At 43.0% G+C, this 17,382-nt stretch overlaps 1 protein-coding gene across 2 annotated transcripts; it reads right to left on the minus strand.

Moving 5' to 3' along the window:
* Positions 1–520: 520 nt before the first annotated feature.
* SIX4 (SIX homeobox 4) lies at positions 521–15,142 on the minus strand. Of its 2 annotated transcripts, XM_002753978.6 has the most exons (4): positions 15,082–15,142; positions 14,041–14,873; positions 10,559–11,247; positions 521–4,876 (listed from the first exon to the last, which is right to left on the minus strand). In XM_002753978.6, the coding sequence occupies exons 1-4, from the start codon at positions 15,082–15,084 to the stop codon at positions 4,080–4,082; spliced, it is 2,322 nt and encodes a 773-aa protein (XP_002754024.2). In that variant the 5' UTR covers positions 15,085–15,142; the 3' UTR covers positions 521–4,079. The 2 variants fall into 2 exon arrangements, with proteins under 2 accessions (XP_002754024.2, XP_009004376.2); XM_009006128.5 differs by lacking the exon at positions 15,082–15,142 and having other exon boundaries at positions 14,041–15,021.
* Between the last annotated feature and the right edge of the window lie 2,240 nt (positions 15,143–17,382).

Below are 17,382 nucleotides of genomic sequence, written 5' to 3' on the forward strand. Positions count from 1 at the left end.
CAATTCTGCACAAAGACCGACAAAGATTATTTTTCCAAAATCATGCCAATTGGCCACATGACTATTTGTCACCCTTGGAAATGTTTGTTTTTTCCCTTCCTCTTCTTCACTTTTCTAGGGATAAATAAAACCAATATTATTTCTTGTTTCTTTTCTATTAAGATGGGTTACTCTTACTAAAAAAAACGTACAGGCCGGGTGCGGTGGCTCACGCCTGTAATCCCAACACTTTGGGAGGCTGAGGCGGGTGGATCATGAGGTCAAGAGATTGAGACCATCCTGGTCAACATGGTGAAACCCTGTCTCTACTAAAAATACAAAAAATTAGCTGGGCATGGTGGTGCGTGCCTGTAATCCCAGCTACTCAGGAGGCTGAGGCAGGAGAATTGCCTGAACCCAGGAGGCGGAGGTTGCGGTGAGCCGAGATCGCCCATTGCACTCCAGCCTGGGTAACAAGAGCGAAACTCCGTCTCAAAAAAAAAACAACCAATATTCCCCAAATAATTTTCAATGCAAGGTATGTATAAATATAAAGTTTATTTAGCATAGTGTTTAGAAAAATAAGTTCACATCATTTCAGAAAACAAATAAAACACTTAATTGTCCAGGCATTAAACCCCCATTACAGTACAACATACATACTTTTTAGATCTCTTTGGTTGGGTAATTAAGCACAGAAATGTTCTGGGACATGCTCTGTGTGCCATCACCTAACAGTGCAGTAAAGACTCTGTTACCCCACCCCATGATATACATTCTGTATAGAGTGTCTCTTTGTGTAAGGCACAGTAAAACCATATTGAGTATATAACTGGTTGCTTCTAAACATACAGTACATGCAACAAAAGAATAAATTTTTTTGAGAACCCTGAAAGCCAAAAGAGTCACATGCTATATAATTTTGATTAATAAAATGTATGGTGGTAAATTAACATGAAATGTATCAATTAGATACAAAGTAACTGCTAAGCTCTATTATCTAAGTTTTACTAAGAGTTTTAAACATCTTTTGTGAAATGTAATTCTTTTCCCCATAGTTTCCTTGAATTATTTTTATTATGAGATGATCTGTCAAAACATTTTAGAGAATAAAGAACTTGTGGCTATATACTAATGCACTTGTCTAGCATGTAGCAGGGCAGGCTGCCACACATGCCCAATAATCCAACTTTTAACATGCAAGATACAAGGCATATAGAGAGATTTAAGGTCAGTGTGCAATTTAACTATGGATTCTTACCTATGGCTATAATATCTACCTGCCTTTCATAACACTAGAAAGGCACTGAAACGTGTACAATTCAAGAAATCTTTTCATTACTATAAATATACATGAGATATAAAGCAGTACAACACAGGTGCTCTTGCTTGATTGAGGAACAATTGCACCTTCTCTTTAAACAATACACTGTCCTTTACTAGATTTTACTAAGAGCTAAATGCCAAATTCTGGCTGATAGAGTGCATAGATAGGCTTACACCAAAAATCCCACAGCCAGCAGCATGGGTTGGGTTTTGCAGGGAGTTATTTACCCCTATTTTGATCTTTAGGGATCATTAGAGGGTCATTTGCAGCATCTTCAAGCATTGGTTTATGTAAGAGGGAAATTCTGCCATATGAACTCCAAGAGTTCTGTGTCTGGCCCTTGGTATGGCAAAAGACATTTGCAATTCTGTGCAAGGAGATCATGGGGTTTATCTTACTCCATTCACATATACATGGACTGCATATCAACTGGCCCTTATTTTATTGAAAGAATAGAAAAGAACAATAAGTTCTTTACAATATGCATTGATTCTTACCTGGTATATTGTATAGCTACCTGAAGTAATTATAGGGTTATAATTACATCATGGTGGGAGTATGAATAGGTTTCCTAGGTTAAGTCTTAAGTTTTGTGCTATCTTTTCTTTTTCATAAGGAAAAAAAAAGGAAGAACGCTGAATAAAAGAGAGGCTTATTATATTTTGGGAAAACATATAAAACATTTCCGGTTATATATATGTAGCAATATAACTTTAAAAACGTTCCCATTTCTTATTGAATGAGCATTTGAAAATAATTAACAAACTCTTGATATCTGCAGCAATCAAGTGGAAAACATCATTTTCATGTAAACTACACTACAGAGCCATGTAATTAATCTCAGTAACAGGATCATCACACACCCAAAGAAAAAACAAGCTGTATACGTGGTAGTAGAGTGGAAAAGAACTCTAAAACACCTGACTTGTAAAACAAAACAAAAAACATGTAGTGTCAGCAGTTTAGGAACATTCACCAATTATATAAAAAAATGATGTAGTTCTTTATCAAAATGATGAGAGAGGAATTCTTCATAGGGTTCTTCGTATATACCTGCAATTTCAATTTGTAATAACGAAAGTTAAATCCCCTATGTCCCTTATTCAAAATGCTTGGTTGACTGACATGTAGAGAACTAGAGTGGGCTCTTTGTTCTAATCATAAAAAAAAGCAAGATGTACTAACATTTTTATGTTCAGCAACTTTAAGTTATCTCTGAAGAAATTATTTTCTCACTTTTCTTGCTTTTCAGAGACTAGACCATAACTTTACTTACTACATAAATGTATTTGCATTGTTACATCTGTGTTCAGAGTCCTGATAAAACTATAGCCACAGCTTACAACATTATTAAACAAGCTATTCTCAGAGAAACCCAAAATATTTACTTTTAAAGAAGACATGGCAATATAGTGCAAACAACAGTCATGTGTCAGAGTGTAACCATTGATTCAAAACATTTAGAACTAAGTTTCAACAGGAAAGAATTTTGCTTAATAGAATTTACATATTTTCTTTACTTTGAAATGGTTTTTGTAGCCTGTATAATCAATTTTACATGGTATCTATAACTTTATTATTTTCCTTATAATGAAAAGCATCCACAATGATTAGTTGTTTATCCATTTGTGTAATAAATGTCATAATATTTAGTGAAACTTAAGTTCTTCAGATTTAAAGCAATTTTGTGGTGAAATTAACCCTGTTAGATAGAGAGTAGAAAAGAACCATCAGTGCTTCTGTTGACACTTCTATACCTTACTACTAATAAAAGGCCACAAGGTAAAAAGGCACATAGAATTCCATAGAAAACATATTTAAATGAATTGGAGAGTTGCTAAATAAAGAACAAGGATGTGAAAAAAAGTAGCAAAATTCCAATATTGGGAGTTAGATTTCCTGTTTCAGTGTTATTAATATTGACCTTAATAGATTCCTGGTAAAAATCATTATTTTAAAAATCCTACAAAAAGTATAACTTTGTTGGAAACAACTATGTTCACTTCCTGTTCAAACAATAAAAATAAATTAAACAGTAAGAAAACATTTCTTTTTCAGTTCATAGCGCCTGAAGAGAAACATACACAGTATAAATAAAATTCACTGTAATTACTCAAATCCTGCTTATAGAACTGATATATTTACATTCATACTGAAGTTTCAGAGTTTTTAGTGGAGTTCCGAACTTTCTCAGCCACACTGAGCTATTAGAAATGTGTTGAGACTTAACCCAAGGCTTTCTTAAAAAATGCTGAAAACGAGAGGTGTGTGTGTGTATATATATATATATATATATATATATGCTACCTAACTTTAAAAATACGTAGCATTTATGTTTCTTAACCTTTTCAATGCCCGTGAAGTAAAAGTAAACAAAAACAATTGTATTATTTCTAATGGTATGCAGCTATCTTTAATTTTCTATGTTAGGTGTATACATTTTTAATTTTAAAAACTATCAAGTTCCATTTTGACCTTAGAGTTACATGGAGTCAACTAAATGATTCATTTTGACTTGACACATTTCACCTTGTTCCTTTGTCTCCATCTATTTAAAAGAGAACATTATAAGTGAACAAAAAGGCTGCAATAATGCAGTTCTACTCCTGTATACTTAAGTGTGATCTTCATGCAGATCAATCTAAAGTCTCTCGTATGCATATACTTGCAAAACTAGAGTGTTTTCCTTTAAATGGGAAAATGTGTTGTGTCCTTGAGGCTTCATGAAATGATTTGCCGCTGATGCCAAAAAGAGGTGAGGAGGAAATAAAGTTTATAAGTCTTGCATATCTTCATCTAACTGGACAGTCTGGAGCTTGGCAAGCTCTTTTTTATCTGTTTCCAGGTCTTCACAGACAGTATCAACCATGCCATCTAGCACATACTTGGATTTAGAGTCCAGCATCATTAAGCTACTTGTTGCTTTGCTCTCAGAATTTGGTAAGAAATTCTCTTTCATGTTAGCTACCGACTGCAGAACCAAACGATGTTCTCGGACAAAATCCTGATGTACTGCTGGGGAGGGGTGACCTACCTGGTCTTCAGCTGTAGGAACTATTTCCCCAAGGGCAGCTTGAGTCATAGGGACTGACATTAGGTCTTGACCAGTAATAAGGGAACAGTTCTGAAGAGTTGCATAGTTAGTGTTGCTGACAGATGTCACAGTAGATTTGCTTGCCACCGGTGCAGACATTGGCTGGCTATCGGCAATGTCAGGGTTTAGCTCAGTGGGATTTAGTAGTGTAGGGGGACTGAGGGAAAAGTTGTGAGTTGGAGAAACATTAACTAACGAGGAGGCCAGTGGATGGAGGCCACTCCCCGAGATGTTTTCAGAAGATAGGTTTGCATTTACTTGTGCATTCTGATTGACAGGCATCAACTGAGAAAATACCAGGCTCCTCTCCAAGCCTTCCTGTTTCACAGATCCTATAGTCTGACCTGAATTAGGAACCGTGTATACCACTGCACTGGGAGCAAGAGAGCTCAAGAAAACCTTTCCTTGCTGGATTGTGGCCGACTCACTTGTAAATGTGCTCCCATCTGAAGTGCTTGAGCTTACTGAAATATTACCTAGAAAAAATAAAGTACTGATTATCGTTGGTGGAAGTGATAGGGAAAGAAAAAAGTTATACACACATGGTTTTTTTCCCTCAGGTACAGTATCTATAAAAAAGCAACACTTCCATACAATAATTTAGCCCAATTATGGTTCAGTATTACCTTGAACACTTAAAACTATAGATTCCCAGGCTCTACTTCTTGAAAGTGTGACTTAATACATCTTAGAACAGTTGTTTTTAACCCTCCCAAGTATAACACATGTATATATATTTTGTATAGAGACATCTTTTATTTTATGTTTAACCACAAGAACACAGCCAAAAAAACTAATTGCATTCCTGAGTCACAGGTGTGCCTATGTTGTCCATCTTTCATCAGATTCTTAGGAAACACAGTGACTTCCAAACCATTACTTTTTATGTCTCATGACTTCCAATGGTCTTGAGGATAGAACACGTCAAAGATTCTGGTGCCTATTACTTCTCTTTCTTTAAAAAAATTAGATGGCCGGGCACGGTGGCTCAAGCCTGTAATCCCAGCACTTTGGGAGGCCAAGGCGGATGGATCACGAGGCCAAGAGATCGAGACCATCCTGGTCAACATGGTGAAATCCCGTTTCTACTAAAAATACAAAAAATTAGCTGGGCATGGTGGTGCGTGCCTGTAATCCCAGCTACTCAGGAGGCTGAGGCAGGAGAATTGACTGAACCCAGGAGGCAGAGGTTGCAGTGAGCCAAGATCACGCCATTGCCCTCTAGCCTTGGTAACAAGAGCAAAACTCCGTCTCAAAAAAAAAAAAAATTAGATTCAGGGGGCATGTGTGCATGTTTGTTACATGGGAATATTGAGTAATGGTGGGACTGGGTTTCTAGAATACCCACCTTCCCAAGTAATTCTTATGACAAAGAGGGATTGAGAACTACTAGTTAGAAGCCAACTGTGGAAAAAAAAATATTTTCTAAGTTCTGATTCAGTCAAGTTTCTGTTTCATCAATAACAACTTGACATCTCTTAATTAGTTAAAAGTTATTGCTAGCCCTGACAGTTATAACCAGAAGATACAAATGCAAAATGAAATGCCTTCATTCAGGACTGACTGCTTAGTAACTGACATAAAATATAAATAAATAGCAATGTAGAAAATACCACATAAAATGAGTTACCCTGGGGGTTAAAACTTAACCATATAAACCTGTACAGACAAGTTGCAGACTTTCACCAAACTAGCCATAAAGTAATGTCAAGTCAACAGAACATTCAAATGCTTTTGTTTTCTTTTGTTGTGCCAGTTCTGAATTTTCAGTGTTGTAGTAATAGGAACAATTAATGGTAATATGAAATGTGCTTTTTAAAATACAGATTTACATAAAGAACCAGAGCTAATGCTTCTCTAAAAGGTTTGTATCTTTTGAAGCTCTCAGAATAATGGTCTATAGAGACCAGAAGTAGAAAAAGAAATGTTAAGAACAAAGCTGAGATGTTCAAATCAGATCACTCAGGCAATGTAGATGAACTGGACTTCCCACTACCAATCAAATAAAACCCCTTTTTTCCCTGAGTCTTTACATAGGCATGAGATGATGGCAATTAGATAATCTAGGACCTCAAATATGATCTTTGGGGGGACTCTTGTAATAGGTGGGCTATGTATCCTGATCTTAAATTAGATGTGTAGCAAATTCTTTTTTTTTTTTTTTTTTTTTTTGAGACAAGAGTCTTGCTCTGTTGCCTAGGCTGGAGTGCAGTGGCACAATTTCTGCTCACTGCAACCTCCCCCTGCCAGGTTCAAGAGATTATCCTGCTTCAACCTCTGAGTAGCTGGAATTACAAACGCATGTCACCATGCCTGGCTAATTTTTGTATTTTTAGTAAAGATGGGGTTTCACCATGTTGGCCAGGCTGTTCTCGAACTCCTGAACTCAAGTAGCCTCAATCTCCTGGGTCCAAGCAATCTCTTCCACCTCAGCCTCCTGAGGAACTGGGACTACAGGTACGCACCACCATGCCCAGATAATTTTTAAATTTTTTGTGGAAATGAGGTCTCATTATGTTGCCCAGGCTGGCTGGTCTGGAACTCCTGGGCTCACCTCCTGCCTCAGCCTTTCAGTGTTGGGATTACAGGCGTGTGACACCACATCTGGACTCAGTAAACGACTTTTTTTGAGAGAGCAGCCTAATGTTAAAAGGTAATCAATTCACCTAAAACATTTTCCTGGCTGAATTATTAGAATATTATGATTATATTATCACCTCTATTGATAAATAAGTGCCACAAGGCTGTTTATGTCTTCCAAATATTTTTAAGAACCCTAAATGCAAAGGAATGTCTTTAAGTAAAAAGAAGACACTAGATGTGAATACCTTTAAAACATTTAACTACAAAGTTTAATCACAGAAATAATGGCATTAAGAAAAACAATTTCTAGGTATGTTTCAGTTATTCCCTAACATAAACTTTTGTTTTGAGCCACACATATGAAAAAACTGCTTTTATTTGAAAACACTAACTTCAACTTAAGTATGCCTTATAATTCTTTTTATTTTTTTTTGAGACGGAGTTTCACTTTTGTTGCTCAGGTTGGAGTGCAATGGCATGATCTTGGCTCACTGCAACCTCTGCCTGGTGGGTTCAAGTGATTCTCCTGCCTCATCCTCTCAAGTAGCTGGGATTATAGGCATGTGCCACCACATCTGGCTAATTTTTTTTTTTTTTTTTTAAGGCAGAGTCTTACTCTATCACCTAGGCTGGAATGCACTGGCAGGATCTCGGCTCACTGAAACCTCTGCCTCTTGGGTTAAAGCAGTTCTCTGCCCCAGCCTCCCAAGAAGCTGGGATTACAGGTGCCCAAGACCACACCTGGCTAATTTTTGTATTTTTAGTAGAGATGAGGTTTCACCATGTTGACTGGTCTGGTCTTCAACTCCCGACCTTGTGATCCACTCACTTCAGCCTCCCAAAGTGCTGGGATTATAGGAGTGAGCCATCATGCCCAGCCTCTTTAAAATTCTTGTAGGCAGCTGATTTGTGGCAAAAAAAAAAAAAAAAAAAAAATCTCAAATAGATGTTTATGTTGTTGCATGCATATTTACAAAATTGTTTGCCAATACATACATGAACAAAATGATTAGTTATCTTCTTATACAGCCATAAATAGCATAATACATGTAACATTTTCCCCAACTGCTACTGAATGAATATGTGTTTCTGAATTTGTAGAAATTATAACATATATAAAAGGGAGAAAAGAAGATTCGATCTAAAATTTGATTTTTGAGCATAACTACAATTGAATTAAAAATTGAACAATAAGATAAAAAGTCCAACTGAAAAACCACACAGAACTTTGTAATGACGATATGAAAAAAATAAAGCCGGTCGCCAGGTCTCACGCCTGTAATCCCAGCACTTTGGGAGGCTGAAGTGGGTGAATCACCTGAGGTCAGGAGTTCAAGACCAGCCTGGCCAACATGGTGAAAACCCGTCTCTATTAAAAATACAAAAATTAGCCAGGTGTGGTGATGCATGCCTGTATCCCAGCTACTTGGGCGGCTGAGGCAAAAGAATCACTAGAACTTGGGAGGCGGAGGTTGGAGTGAGCTGAGATTGCACCACTGTACTCCAAACTGGGTGAGAAAGTGAGTCTCTGCCTAAAAAAACCCCAAAAAACAAAAAAATAAACTTAGTTGCTCAGACTTTAAAGTGAGTAAAAGATGTAGGTAGATATTCTAGTTTTCCACATTAATCCCAACTTAGAAAGGGAAGTCTATCTTGTTTAGACGTTTTAAAGAATGGCTCAGTATCTGTTTGTGAGAAAAAACTGAATCCCTAAAATGCTTTATTGACAACTGCAATACCCTACTACCATACAGAGATGTGGCTTACTGGATTAAACTTAACCATCTGGTTAAATTTATCCTTCAACTCACCCAGACAGTCTAAGGATTGACAGCCTTGTCATTTGATCTTAGTTATTTTAACTGAAAATGCTATCCTTATTCCTATTAAATGTTCCATTTAAAAACTTGGCTATTAGTTCATAATACTTTTCTATAGCAGTACCCTTCTAGATTACACAATTAAATGTATTTCTCCTTTTCTCCTCCCTTAGTATACATAACTCATTCTTTCTGCTCAAATTTGTTGCCTCTAAAATATGACCTGTTTGGAAATTTTCCTAATGAGATAAAAGAAATTAGATCAACATTAAATTATTATCAAACTAGGCCCTTTGGCTTTCCCTGTGGTTTTCATATTTTTGCCTTATGTTGAACAGTAACTTAGCTTAACGCTTTCCATAAGTTGGAACAATGATGAACTGAATAATATGCTGAAGGACTGTCTTGTTTTGCTCCCATTTTGCCTAAAGAAAAGCAAATGTACAGAATGAAATTTAGAACAATTTTTCCATTAATTCCTTCAATAAGCTGACATAGACCACAGTTGTGGTAACAAGAGAGTTGTGCATAAATGGATTTTTTTTTTTTTTTTTTTTTAAAACCATCTTATAGAAAGCAGACTCTTAAGGTCAACAATTACTTATTTTGCTTTTGTAAAAATCTGGGGCCGGGTGCAGTGACTCACGCCTGCAATCCCAGCACTTGGGGAGGCTGAGGTGGGTAGATCAGGAGGTCAGGAGTTCAAGACCAGCCTGATCAACATGGTGAAACCCTGTCTCTACTAATTAGCCGCACATGGTGGTGTGCACCTGTAATCCCGGCTACTCAGAAGGCTGAGGTAGGAGAATGGCTTGAACCTTGGAGGCAGAGGTTGTAGTGAGCGGAGATCGTGCCATTGCACTCTAGTCTGGGCAACAGAGCCAGACTCTGTCTCCAAAAAAAAAAAATCTGGATTTTCAGATTTGCCTACAAGAAGGCAAACATGCATTAACATCCACCACTCCTGAATTCAAGGGATTATGCAAACTCCACTGCCAAATTCTAACCATTCCTATTTCTGTAAAGAGAAAATGACATAAAGGATCTAGGCTTGCTTAAAGTCAGTGAAGAACTGATATATCCGCCTCAGGTTTCCTGAATTTCATTTAAGTGCTTTCTCTGGAAGATTGCTATTAGTAAAGCCACAAACATACAAAATAAGGCTTACTATTGTCTTTGTAAATCAACTCACACATTTAGGGGGTGAGTATATGTGCTGAGCAATAGAAACCCAATTGCATATTGCTCTGATTTTCTTTTAATCTGTTAATTATAGGAGGAACAGGATTCAAACATAATTGATTCAGTCTTTTTAGCTTGTTCTTCTAAAGCATTTTTTGTCAAATAAATAATGCTGAGGTAAAGTATATGCATTCTTACCAACTGCTAGACTAATTTTGTGTTCTTAGCAATTTTATTAATTTTTAATCTTAAAATGTCAAGCAGTGAGTAATTTTGTAAGCACTGATTGACTTATCATATTTCTGTAATTGTAGAACTGGCAGGACTTGCTATGAACTGTATTTTTCCATTCAGTTGTTAGTAAAATAAAAGCCCATCCTCATGATGCAAGGGAATAAAGCAAGCTGGATATGAAATGGGTATTGTGAAAGAGGAGAATCACATCAAGGCTATTCTGCAGCTAATAAGGTACCTGAACCGTAACATCAATCTATGGCTATCACCAAATGCGTCACTCACAGCAGCTGATGAACACATTTGCTGGTGTATTAAGGTACCAAATGAGATTTTTACCTTGTGAAGCTGTCACTGACACAGGGGGCAGCTGCAGTGAAGAGAATCCAATGCTCCCATTAAGGAACTGGCTGTTTGCTCCAGAATTGGGGATCTGGACAATCCCATACTGGTTAATTTGCACTGGTGTAGTAAAAGTCACTACAGAGCCCCCATCCTGGGAAGCCACTGTTTGAATGCCTTCTCTTTTCACCTCAGTGCTGGGTATCAGCCCTGGGAATGAGACAGGGACACTGGGGCTGTAGGACGTGGTGGCTGCTGAGTTAGCAGCAGAACTCTGGAGGACTTTGAATTCCTTCACATCCTGGGAGGTAGACCCCAGTATGTCAGTCATGGATATACCATTGCTCACAATGTTTGATGACATTTTTGCTGGGTTCAGTGCCACTGCCTGTGTATTTCCCACATTTAATCCATTAAGGATAACTCCACTGGGTCCCTGAATAAAAGAATTTCCATTAAGGAAGACAGGTGAAGTACTTGCAGGTACCAAGCTTCCATTCAACAGAACTCCAGAAGAGCTTAATGATATCTTAGCATTTCCAATTTGTTGCATATATACTGGCTCCATATGACCGGAAAGGCTGAGGTTGGTGACGCCATCAGATGAACTGGAGAGTGGGTGAGGAGATAAATCCTCATGTCCCTTGCTGGATTCATCTTCAGTGCTGGGGTTGCCATCTGACTCACTGGATGGAGGGGGAAATCAAGAAGATCAGAAGGTCAGGGGGATGACATTCTACATAGTGCCACTTGTTTGGAAAACCAGCTTCTAAATCCATTAAAAGCGGTATTTAAGGAAAGCACAGCAGGGTGTCTGCTCGTCCTATTTAAACTAAGAGGCCTTTCAGCAGATTCTGACCAGCCAGAGAATCTGGAAAGATAAACTCTCAGATCCCAATCATTTAAAATAACAATAAATTCAGGAAAAGTCCAGAGATCTGGAAGACGTAAATTCAGCATTACAGAGGAAAAGTATATTTGATTTTATAGTGTAGAAGTGCTAGTCCTTACTGTTACATATGCTGCTACTGACACCATAGAAAAAAAACGCCTTAGATGAGGTGGTCAGTCTTTCCTGTTTAGGAACTCCTTCCCCTCCTCTCAAACCAATTCAGATTAGTGTTTTTAGAGGTGAATGAAACTGCCAAAGGAGCAGGAGGTGGGAAGTGTTCAGCTTTTCTTTTTTGGTCAGTTAGTTAACAAGAGATCATTTTCTCACCTGCTCCCAAACTTCTACTCCACCAGACTGACAACTCTCTCATTCAACAAAGTGGCTGTCCTTGTTGTAGGAAAAGGCACTTTCAACCCAAGAACAGTTATGTGCAGTCGCCTTTGAATCCAAAGGAAGCCAAAGGGGCCTATTTAACAAACACCATCCAGTGCCCTGGTGAGGTGGGAGGGAAAGGGTGTGGGTCACTCAAGAGGCCTTTTAACTATTAGACCCCTTCCCCAAAGTCCTTTGTCCCTTTGTTCCAGCCAGGACCCTGTTTCTCAGGTGTCTGACTTGGGAGAAATTCCAAATCGGGGTTGGGGGGTGGGTAGTGGTGGGGGTTTCCCATTTGCTCTGAGGCTGGGAGGGACAGCAAAGGAGAGTAGAAGAGAGGCGTTTTGGAAGCGCTGCGGGACTTGGCCCAGCATAGGATCCGACATCCCCGCAGTGCCCCGCGGTCGGTTCTCTTTCATGCCGAGGGGAGAGGATTACCCGGGCTTTGGGCTGCGGGGCCAGGAGCGCAGAAAGCGCTTTGATTTACGAGCTGAGGCTGAGCCGCCGTCGCCGTCTGCGAGGGTGACTCACCGGGGGTGCGGGTGGGAGGTAGATCCGGAGAGGGGCCTAAACCAGGCAACTGGGCCGGGGGCGGGGTGTGGAGTTTACCGGGGGGGGATTGGGGGGGACAGAGAAGCCGGCAGTGGGGCGTGAGGGAGTCCCAGGGAGCGTGCCTGGCTCGCCGGCGGAGGCGGTGGGCAGCTGGCCTGCTTGCTATGCCTGCTCCCCACCCTCTACTCTGGCCCTGCGGATTCCGTTGGTCCCCGAGAGCGGTATCCGCGGCCTCTAGTACGCGCGGGGCAGGTGGCTCCGGGTAACCAAAGCGCCTTCTCTGGACCTCTCCGCCTATCTGCGGAAGGCGCACGCACATCCCGGTGCACGTTTTGTTTTGGTTACCGGGTAGGGCCAGGTAGGACACCGAGCCTCCCTCCCCGCCGTGGGCGAGGAACGCCAGGGCCCGAGCCGTCGGACCCCCAAAGGGGCCCAGAAGCGGCAAAGGCGGGCTGAGTCTGGCTCTGGAATGCGCGGGGCGATCACCTTCACCTGGGCCAGGCGGGCAGGATCGCCGGCTCCCAGATTCCTTCTCTGAGCAGCACCTTCGAGCTGCTTTTGGATTCTTTCTGTCCTATCCCTGCGGGGCTGGAGACACCAGGTCATTAGGCGACCTTCTCCTTACTTTGTTTCGTCCAACAAAAAACACAGACGCACACACCAAGTGTGTGACTCGGGAAGACGCCCCAAAAAGGTGGAAAATCCGGTATTTTCTACCAGAGGGGGAAAACAGCCTGTCAGTCAAAAAGTTCAAACCCAGTCGGGTGGGTGCGCAAGGAGGTGCGTTGATAGCGCCCCCACTGCTTTGCTGCCGTCCGCGGTAAGCCAGCCTGCCCCCCACCCATAACTACCAAACCGGGAGGGAGCCAAGCAGCATTCCGGGACCAAGGGAGGAAGCAGCCCTTCAGCCCTGCTACCCCGGCTGCGCTGAAACCCGATCCTAAGGAGTTCAGAATCAGGTTTCAAAACACGACAGAGTCGGGCCGCACCAGCACCCCACGTTGCCGCGGCCGCGGAGGGAACCACAGGGGCAGGGTGAATGATTAACTCTGTCATATGAAACCTCGACTTTCCAAGACCCCTTCTGCGCCGCCAGCCCCACAACACTCTCTTCCCTACGGAGCAGCCACCGCGACCTCCAGCGCTTGCCCGGGGGGCGGCTGAACCCCGGGGGTCCGGGAGCGTGCGCGCGCGCAAGGCCCGGTGTGACCCCGCGGAGGTGCAGACCCCGGCCGTCGCCCGCAACCTCTGCGGGCCTCGGGCGGCAGGGAGAGCTGCGGTGCCGGCGTCCACACTGGCTTCCTTAGCTCCGCCAGAAGCGGGGAGAGAGTGGCAACTTCAAAGCCAGCGGGAGGGGTGTGGGAAGCCGGGCAGCAGTGACCAGCCGAGGTGGGGGCGGGGACTGAGACCTAGGCGGGCGACCAGAAACTTCTGGGGGGAGAGGGGGAGGGTAAGGAGGGAGGTCCCCCCGCCCCCTGCCCCTCGCCTCCGCTGCCCCCCACCGCCGCCGGCCGGGGAGCGAGGTGGGGGGCGGGGAGAGGTGGGCAGCCGGACCAGGCTGGTGGGGAAGGTAAGCGCCATGTTTGCGTGCACTTGGAGGAAAAGAAAGCTGGGAAGGGGGTGGGGGAGAGGAAGGGGGAGGAGGAGGAAAGTTGGCGCTCACCTTTTAGACTGGGTCTCGGAGGGGTTCCGGTCGCGCTGCCGGCGGTTCTTGAACCAGTTGCTGACCTGGGTGAGGGAGAGGCCGGTGATCTTGGCCAGGTGCCGCTTCTCGGCGGGCGAAGGGTAGCGATTCTGCTTGTAGAGCTCCTTGAGCGCATTGCGCGACTTCTCCTTGAAACAATACACCGTCTCCTCGCCGTCCCAGATGGTGCGGGGCAGGGGGAATTTCCTGCGCAGCCGGTACTTGTCCACGGCTCCCAGCGGCCGGCCGCGGGCTCTCTCGGCCTCGGTGTAGCGCGCCTTGTACCAGAGCTGCTGCAGCAGCGGGTGGTTGGCCGACTCGAAGCTGTGGCTCTCGAGGATGCTGTAGAGCTCGGGGTAGATGCCCTGGTGGAAGGCCACGAGCGCCCGCGCCTTCAGCAGGCTCTCGTTGCCACGTAGCAGGTCGCTCTGGGGCAGGGACCACAGGAACCGGGCCAGGCGGTCCAGGTTGCCCCCCTGCTGCAGTGCCTCGCACACGCAGGCGACGTGGTCGGGCGAGAAGGCCAGCGGGGTCTGCGCGGCGGCGGCGGCGTGGTGGTGCCTGCCCAGAAGTTCCGAGTGGAGTTGTACCTGATCCGCCGCCTCTCCGGCCGCCGCCGCCGCCACTGCCCCTTCCTCGCCACTCACCCTGGCGGCAGCGGTCGCGGCGTCCCCCGGCTCCAGGGGAAAAGGGGCTGGAGCCGGGGGGCTCAGCCCCACCGCCGCGCCCCCCGCCACTTCTCGGTGCGCCTCCTGCCCTTCCGAGGCGCTTTCCATCCCATTCTCCTGCTTGATGTCCGCCGCACTTGCAATCTGCCCGGTGGGGGAGGAAGAGGACATTTTTTGTTGTTTATTTTCCTCCCTCCCTCACTCCCTCGCACTCTTTTCCTCTTTCTTTCCCCCTCTCTTACTCCTCCTTCTTCGTCTCCCTCCCTCCTCCCCCCCTCCGGAAAGCCCACTCCCTCCCTCCCGGTTTCGGCTGGATCTGGCCGATCAGGTTTCCCCCCGGCCACGCAGTCACCATTAAGATAGCTGCTAGAGCAAAGTAGTGTAAACGGATAGCTGCTTTCTGCCGTTCCCCCAACGTGACTCCTCCGGTTGCTGCATACTATATGGCACTGGCGGCCGGGCCGGCCCGGCCGAGCCACCTCATTGGCTATTTCGCATTCAGAGGGAGGAGGAGACACCATTTCTATCCCTGTCGATCACCCGCCTCCCACTCCACCCCTAGCCTTTTCCTCTCCCCCTGACCCCCAGGCACCTATACCTGAAGGAAAACACCGACATTCTTTCCAAGCCATGCTCTTGGGCGGGAAATTACCTAATGCGGCCTAAAAACTGGACAACTCTTTCAAAGAGCGGCCCTACGATTCCAGAGGGAATATTAGTTGTATGGCCTTAAGGTCTGGATGGTTAAATTTTTAACAAAGAGACCACCCTCAGCATCTAGATGACAGAATTTCAGAGGACAATTCAGAAACCCCGCGGTATCTCCCTGTCGCCCTTCCCTCTCTTTTTGGATGTCTTTATCAAGGATTTTGTATTCAAAAGGGTCAAAAATAAAATGACACTAGGAAATGTTCTAAGGGGCTAACATTTACAGTAAATTAAGATTCCAAAGGTGGAAAAATGCTTGAAAACCTTAAAATTAGCAGCATAAATAGCCCACTGAAAAGACAAAAACAACAAGCCTTCAAAAATGTACTTAACCTTAAGCCACACGGAGGGGGCAACCCAACTGAGTTGAACATGATATAATTAAACATGTAGAATATGAAACCATATGTTTATCCTGGATGAGTTGTGTGGAAGAGATCTAAGCTTTAAATTATGTTAATAATATGGAAATTTAAGTTTTCTACATGAACATTTTTAATGTAAGTATATGAATAGTTCTTTAAAGATGATAGGCTAGAAACGCTGTATGTGCAGGTGTCATCCAGATCAGTGCAGTATTAGAAACCGTTTTCCACAGCACAGATGGAAGATTGCCCTCTGTTTTGTTGCTGAAGTGGCAGTAGAGTGGGGTAGGGGTCTTTTGTTGTTTGCAGTTGTATCTCTTTCCTTTGTAATTTGCCCAAGATCTCAATTCCAAAAGGGATAATCCATTTCTGCTTCTTTGATTACTGTAGGTCAGTCGTGTTTGCCTGCTGCTGCTCTTTCCCAAAATTCAACATTTTAATGACTTCATCCTAACCTTTTCTTCAGGGTGGCCTTGTATTGTGTCTGCTTCCCAGCTACTCATATATGCCTACTTCAGCATATTATAAAGCAGCTGTCTAGGTCACCTGCTGTCATGATAAACTTGGCGAGATTTTCTTTTTTGTAGACAGTCTGCATTTTATTGCTGGTCAACCAAGATGTCATTTAATGTAGGATTTAACTTGGTTTTGCACTACCCTAATGTGTTGACATCTCTGGTAGATTTAAAATTTATAGTAACAGAAAAAAAAAAAAACCACGTGTTTCTACTCCACTGGAAACATCCAGTTGGGTATCAAGCTTCAGGACAATATCTGAGATCCAAAACTTCCTTGAATTTTTTGGTTGCCTGTTTGTTTTTGTTTGAGACAGGGTCTCTCTCTGACAACAAGGCTGGAGTGCACTGGTGTGATATCAGCTCACTGCAACCTCTGCCTGCTGGGTTCAAGTGATTCTCCTGCATCAGCCTCCTGAGTAGCTGGGATTACAGGCACCTGCCACCATGCCCAGCTAATTTTTGTATCTTTAGAAGAGATGGGGTTTCACCATTTTGGCCAGGCTGGTCTCAAACTCCTGACCTCACGTGATCCACCCACCTCAGCCTCCCAGAGTGCTGGGATTACAGGCATGAGCCACCATGCCTGACCAAATTTTTTAAAAATATATACATTTTATTTTGGAATGCTTTTGATTTACAGAAAAGTCACCAAAATAGTAGAGTTTCCGCTTACCTTTTATCTAGTTGCCTCTAAACATCTTATATTATAATGGTATATTTATCTAAACAAATTAACATTGGTGCATTGCTATTAACCTCTAGACATTATTTGGATTTCACAAGTTTTTTTTTTTTTTTATTAATGTCTATTTTTTGTCCTATGAGCCAATCCATGAGACCACGTTGCATTTAATTCCTTGAATTTTTAAAGCACAAGATTCTACATTTGTCAGAACAAAGTAGACAGAATATGGTGTGGTTTAGTGGAAAGGATGTGGATTTGAGGATCAGATAGCTAGACATAGGTTTAATCCTAGCTCTGCCATTTATTGGCTACTTGACTATAAAAAGTAGACTAAGTTGTTGTGAGGATTAAATGAGATAAGATGTGCGAGAAAGCAC

Source organism: Callithrix jacchus, chromosome 8, assembly GCF_049354715.1.
Source record: "Callithrix jacchus isolate 240 chromosome 8, calJac240_pri, whole genome shotgun sequence".
Classification (NCBI taxonomy): domain Eukaryota; kingdom Metazoa; phylum Chordata; class Mammalia; order Primates; family Cebidae; genus Callithrix; species Callithrix jacchus.

What these genes read in the sequence shown, in the direction of transcription:
- SIX4 (XM_009006128.5), bottom strand. Translation starts at nt 14,900, where the DNA reads ATGTCCTCTTCCTCCCCCACCGGGCAGATTGCAAGTGCGGCGGACATC. An exon ending in TCCGAGACCCAGTCTAAAAG is followed by an intron (nt 11,248 to 14,040) that starts GTGAGCGCCAAC and finishes CCCTCCATCCAG; the next exon opens with TGAGTCAGATGGCAACCCCA. An exon ending in GTCAGTGACAGCTTCACAAG is followed by an intron (nt 4,877 to 10,558) that starts GTAAAAATCTCA and finishes TATTTTTTCTAG; the next exon opens with GTAATATTTCAGTAAGCTCA.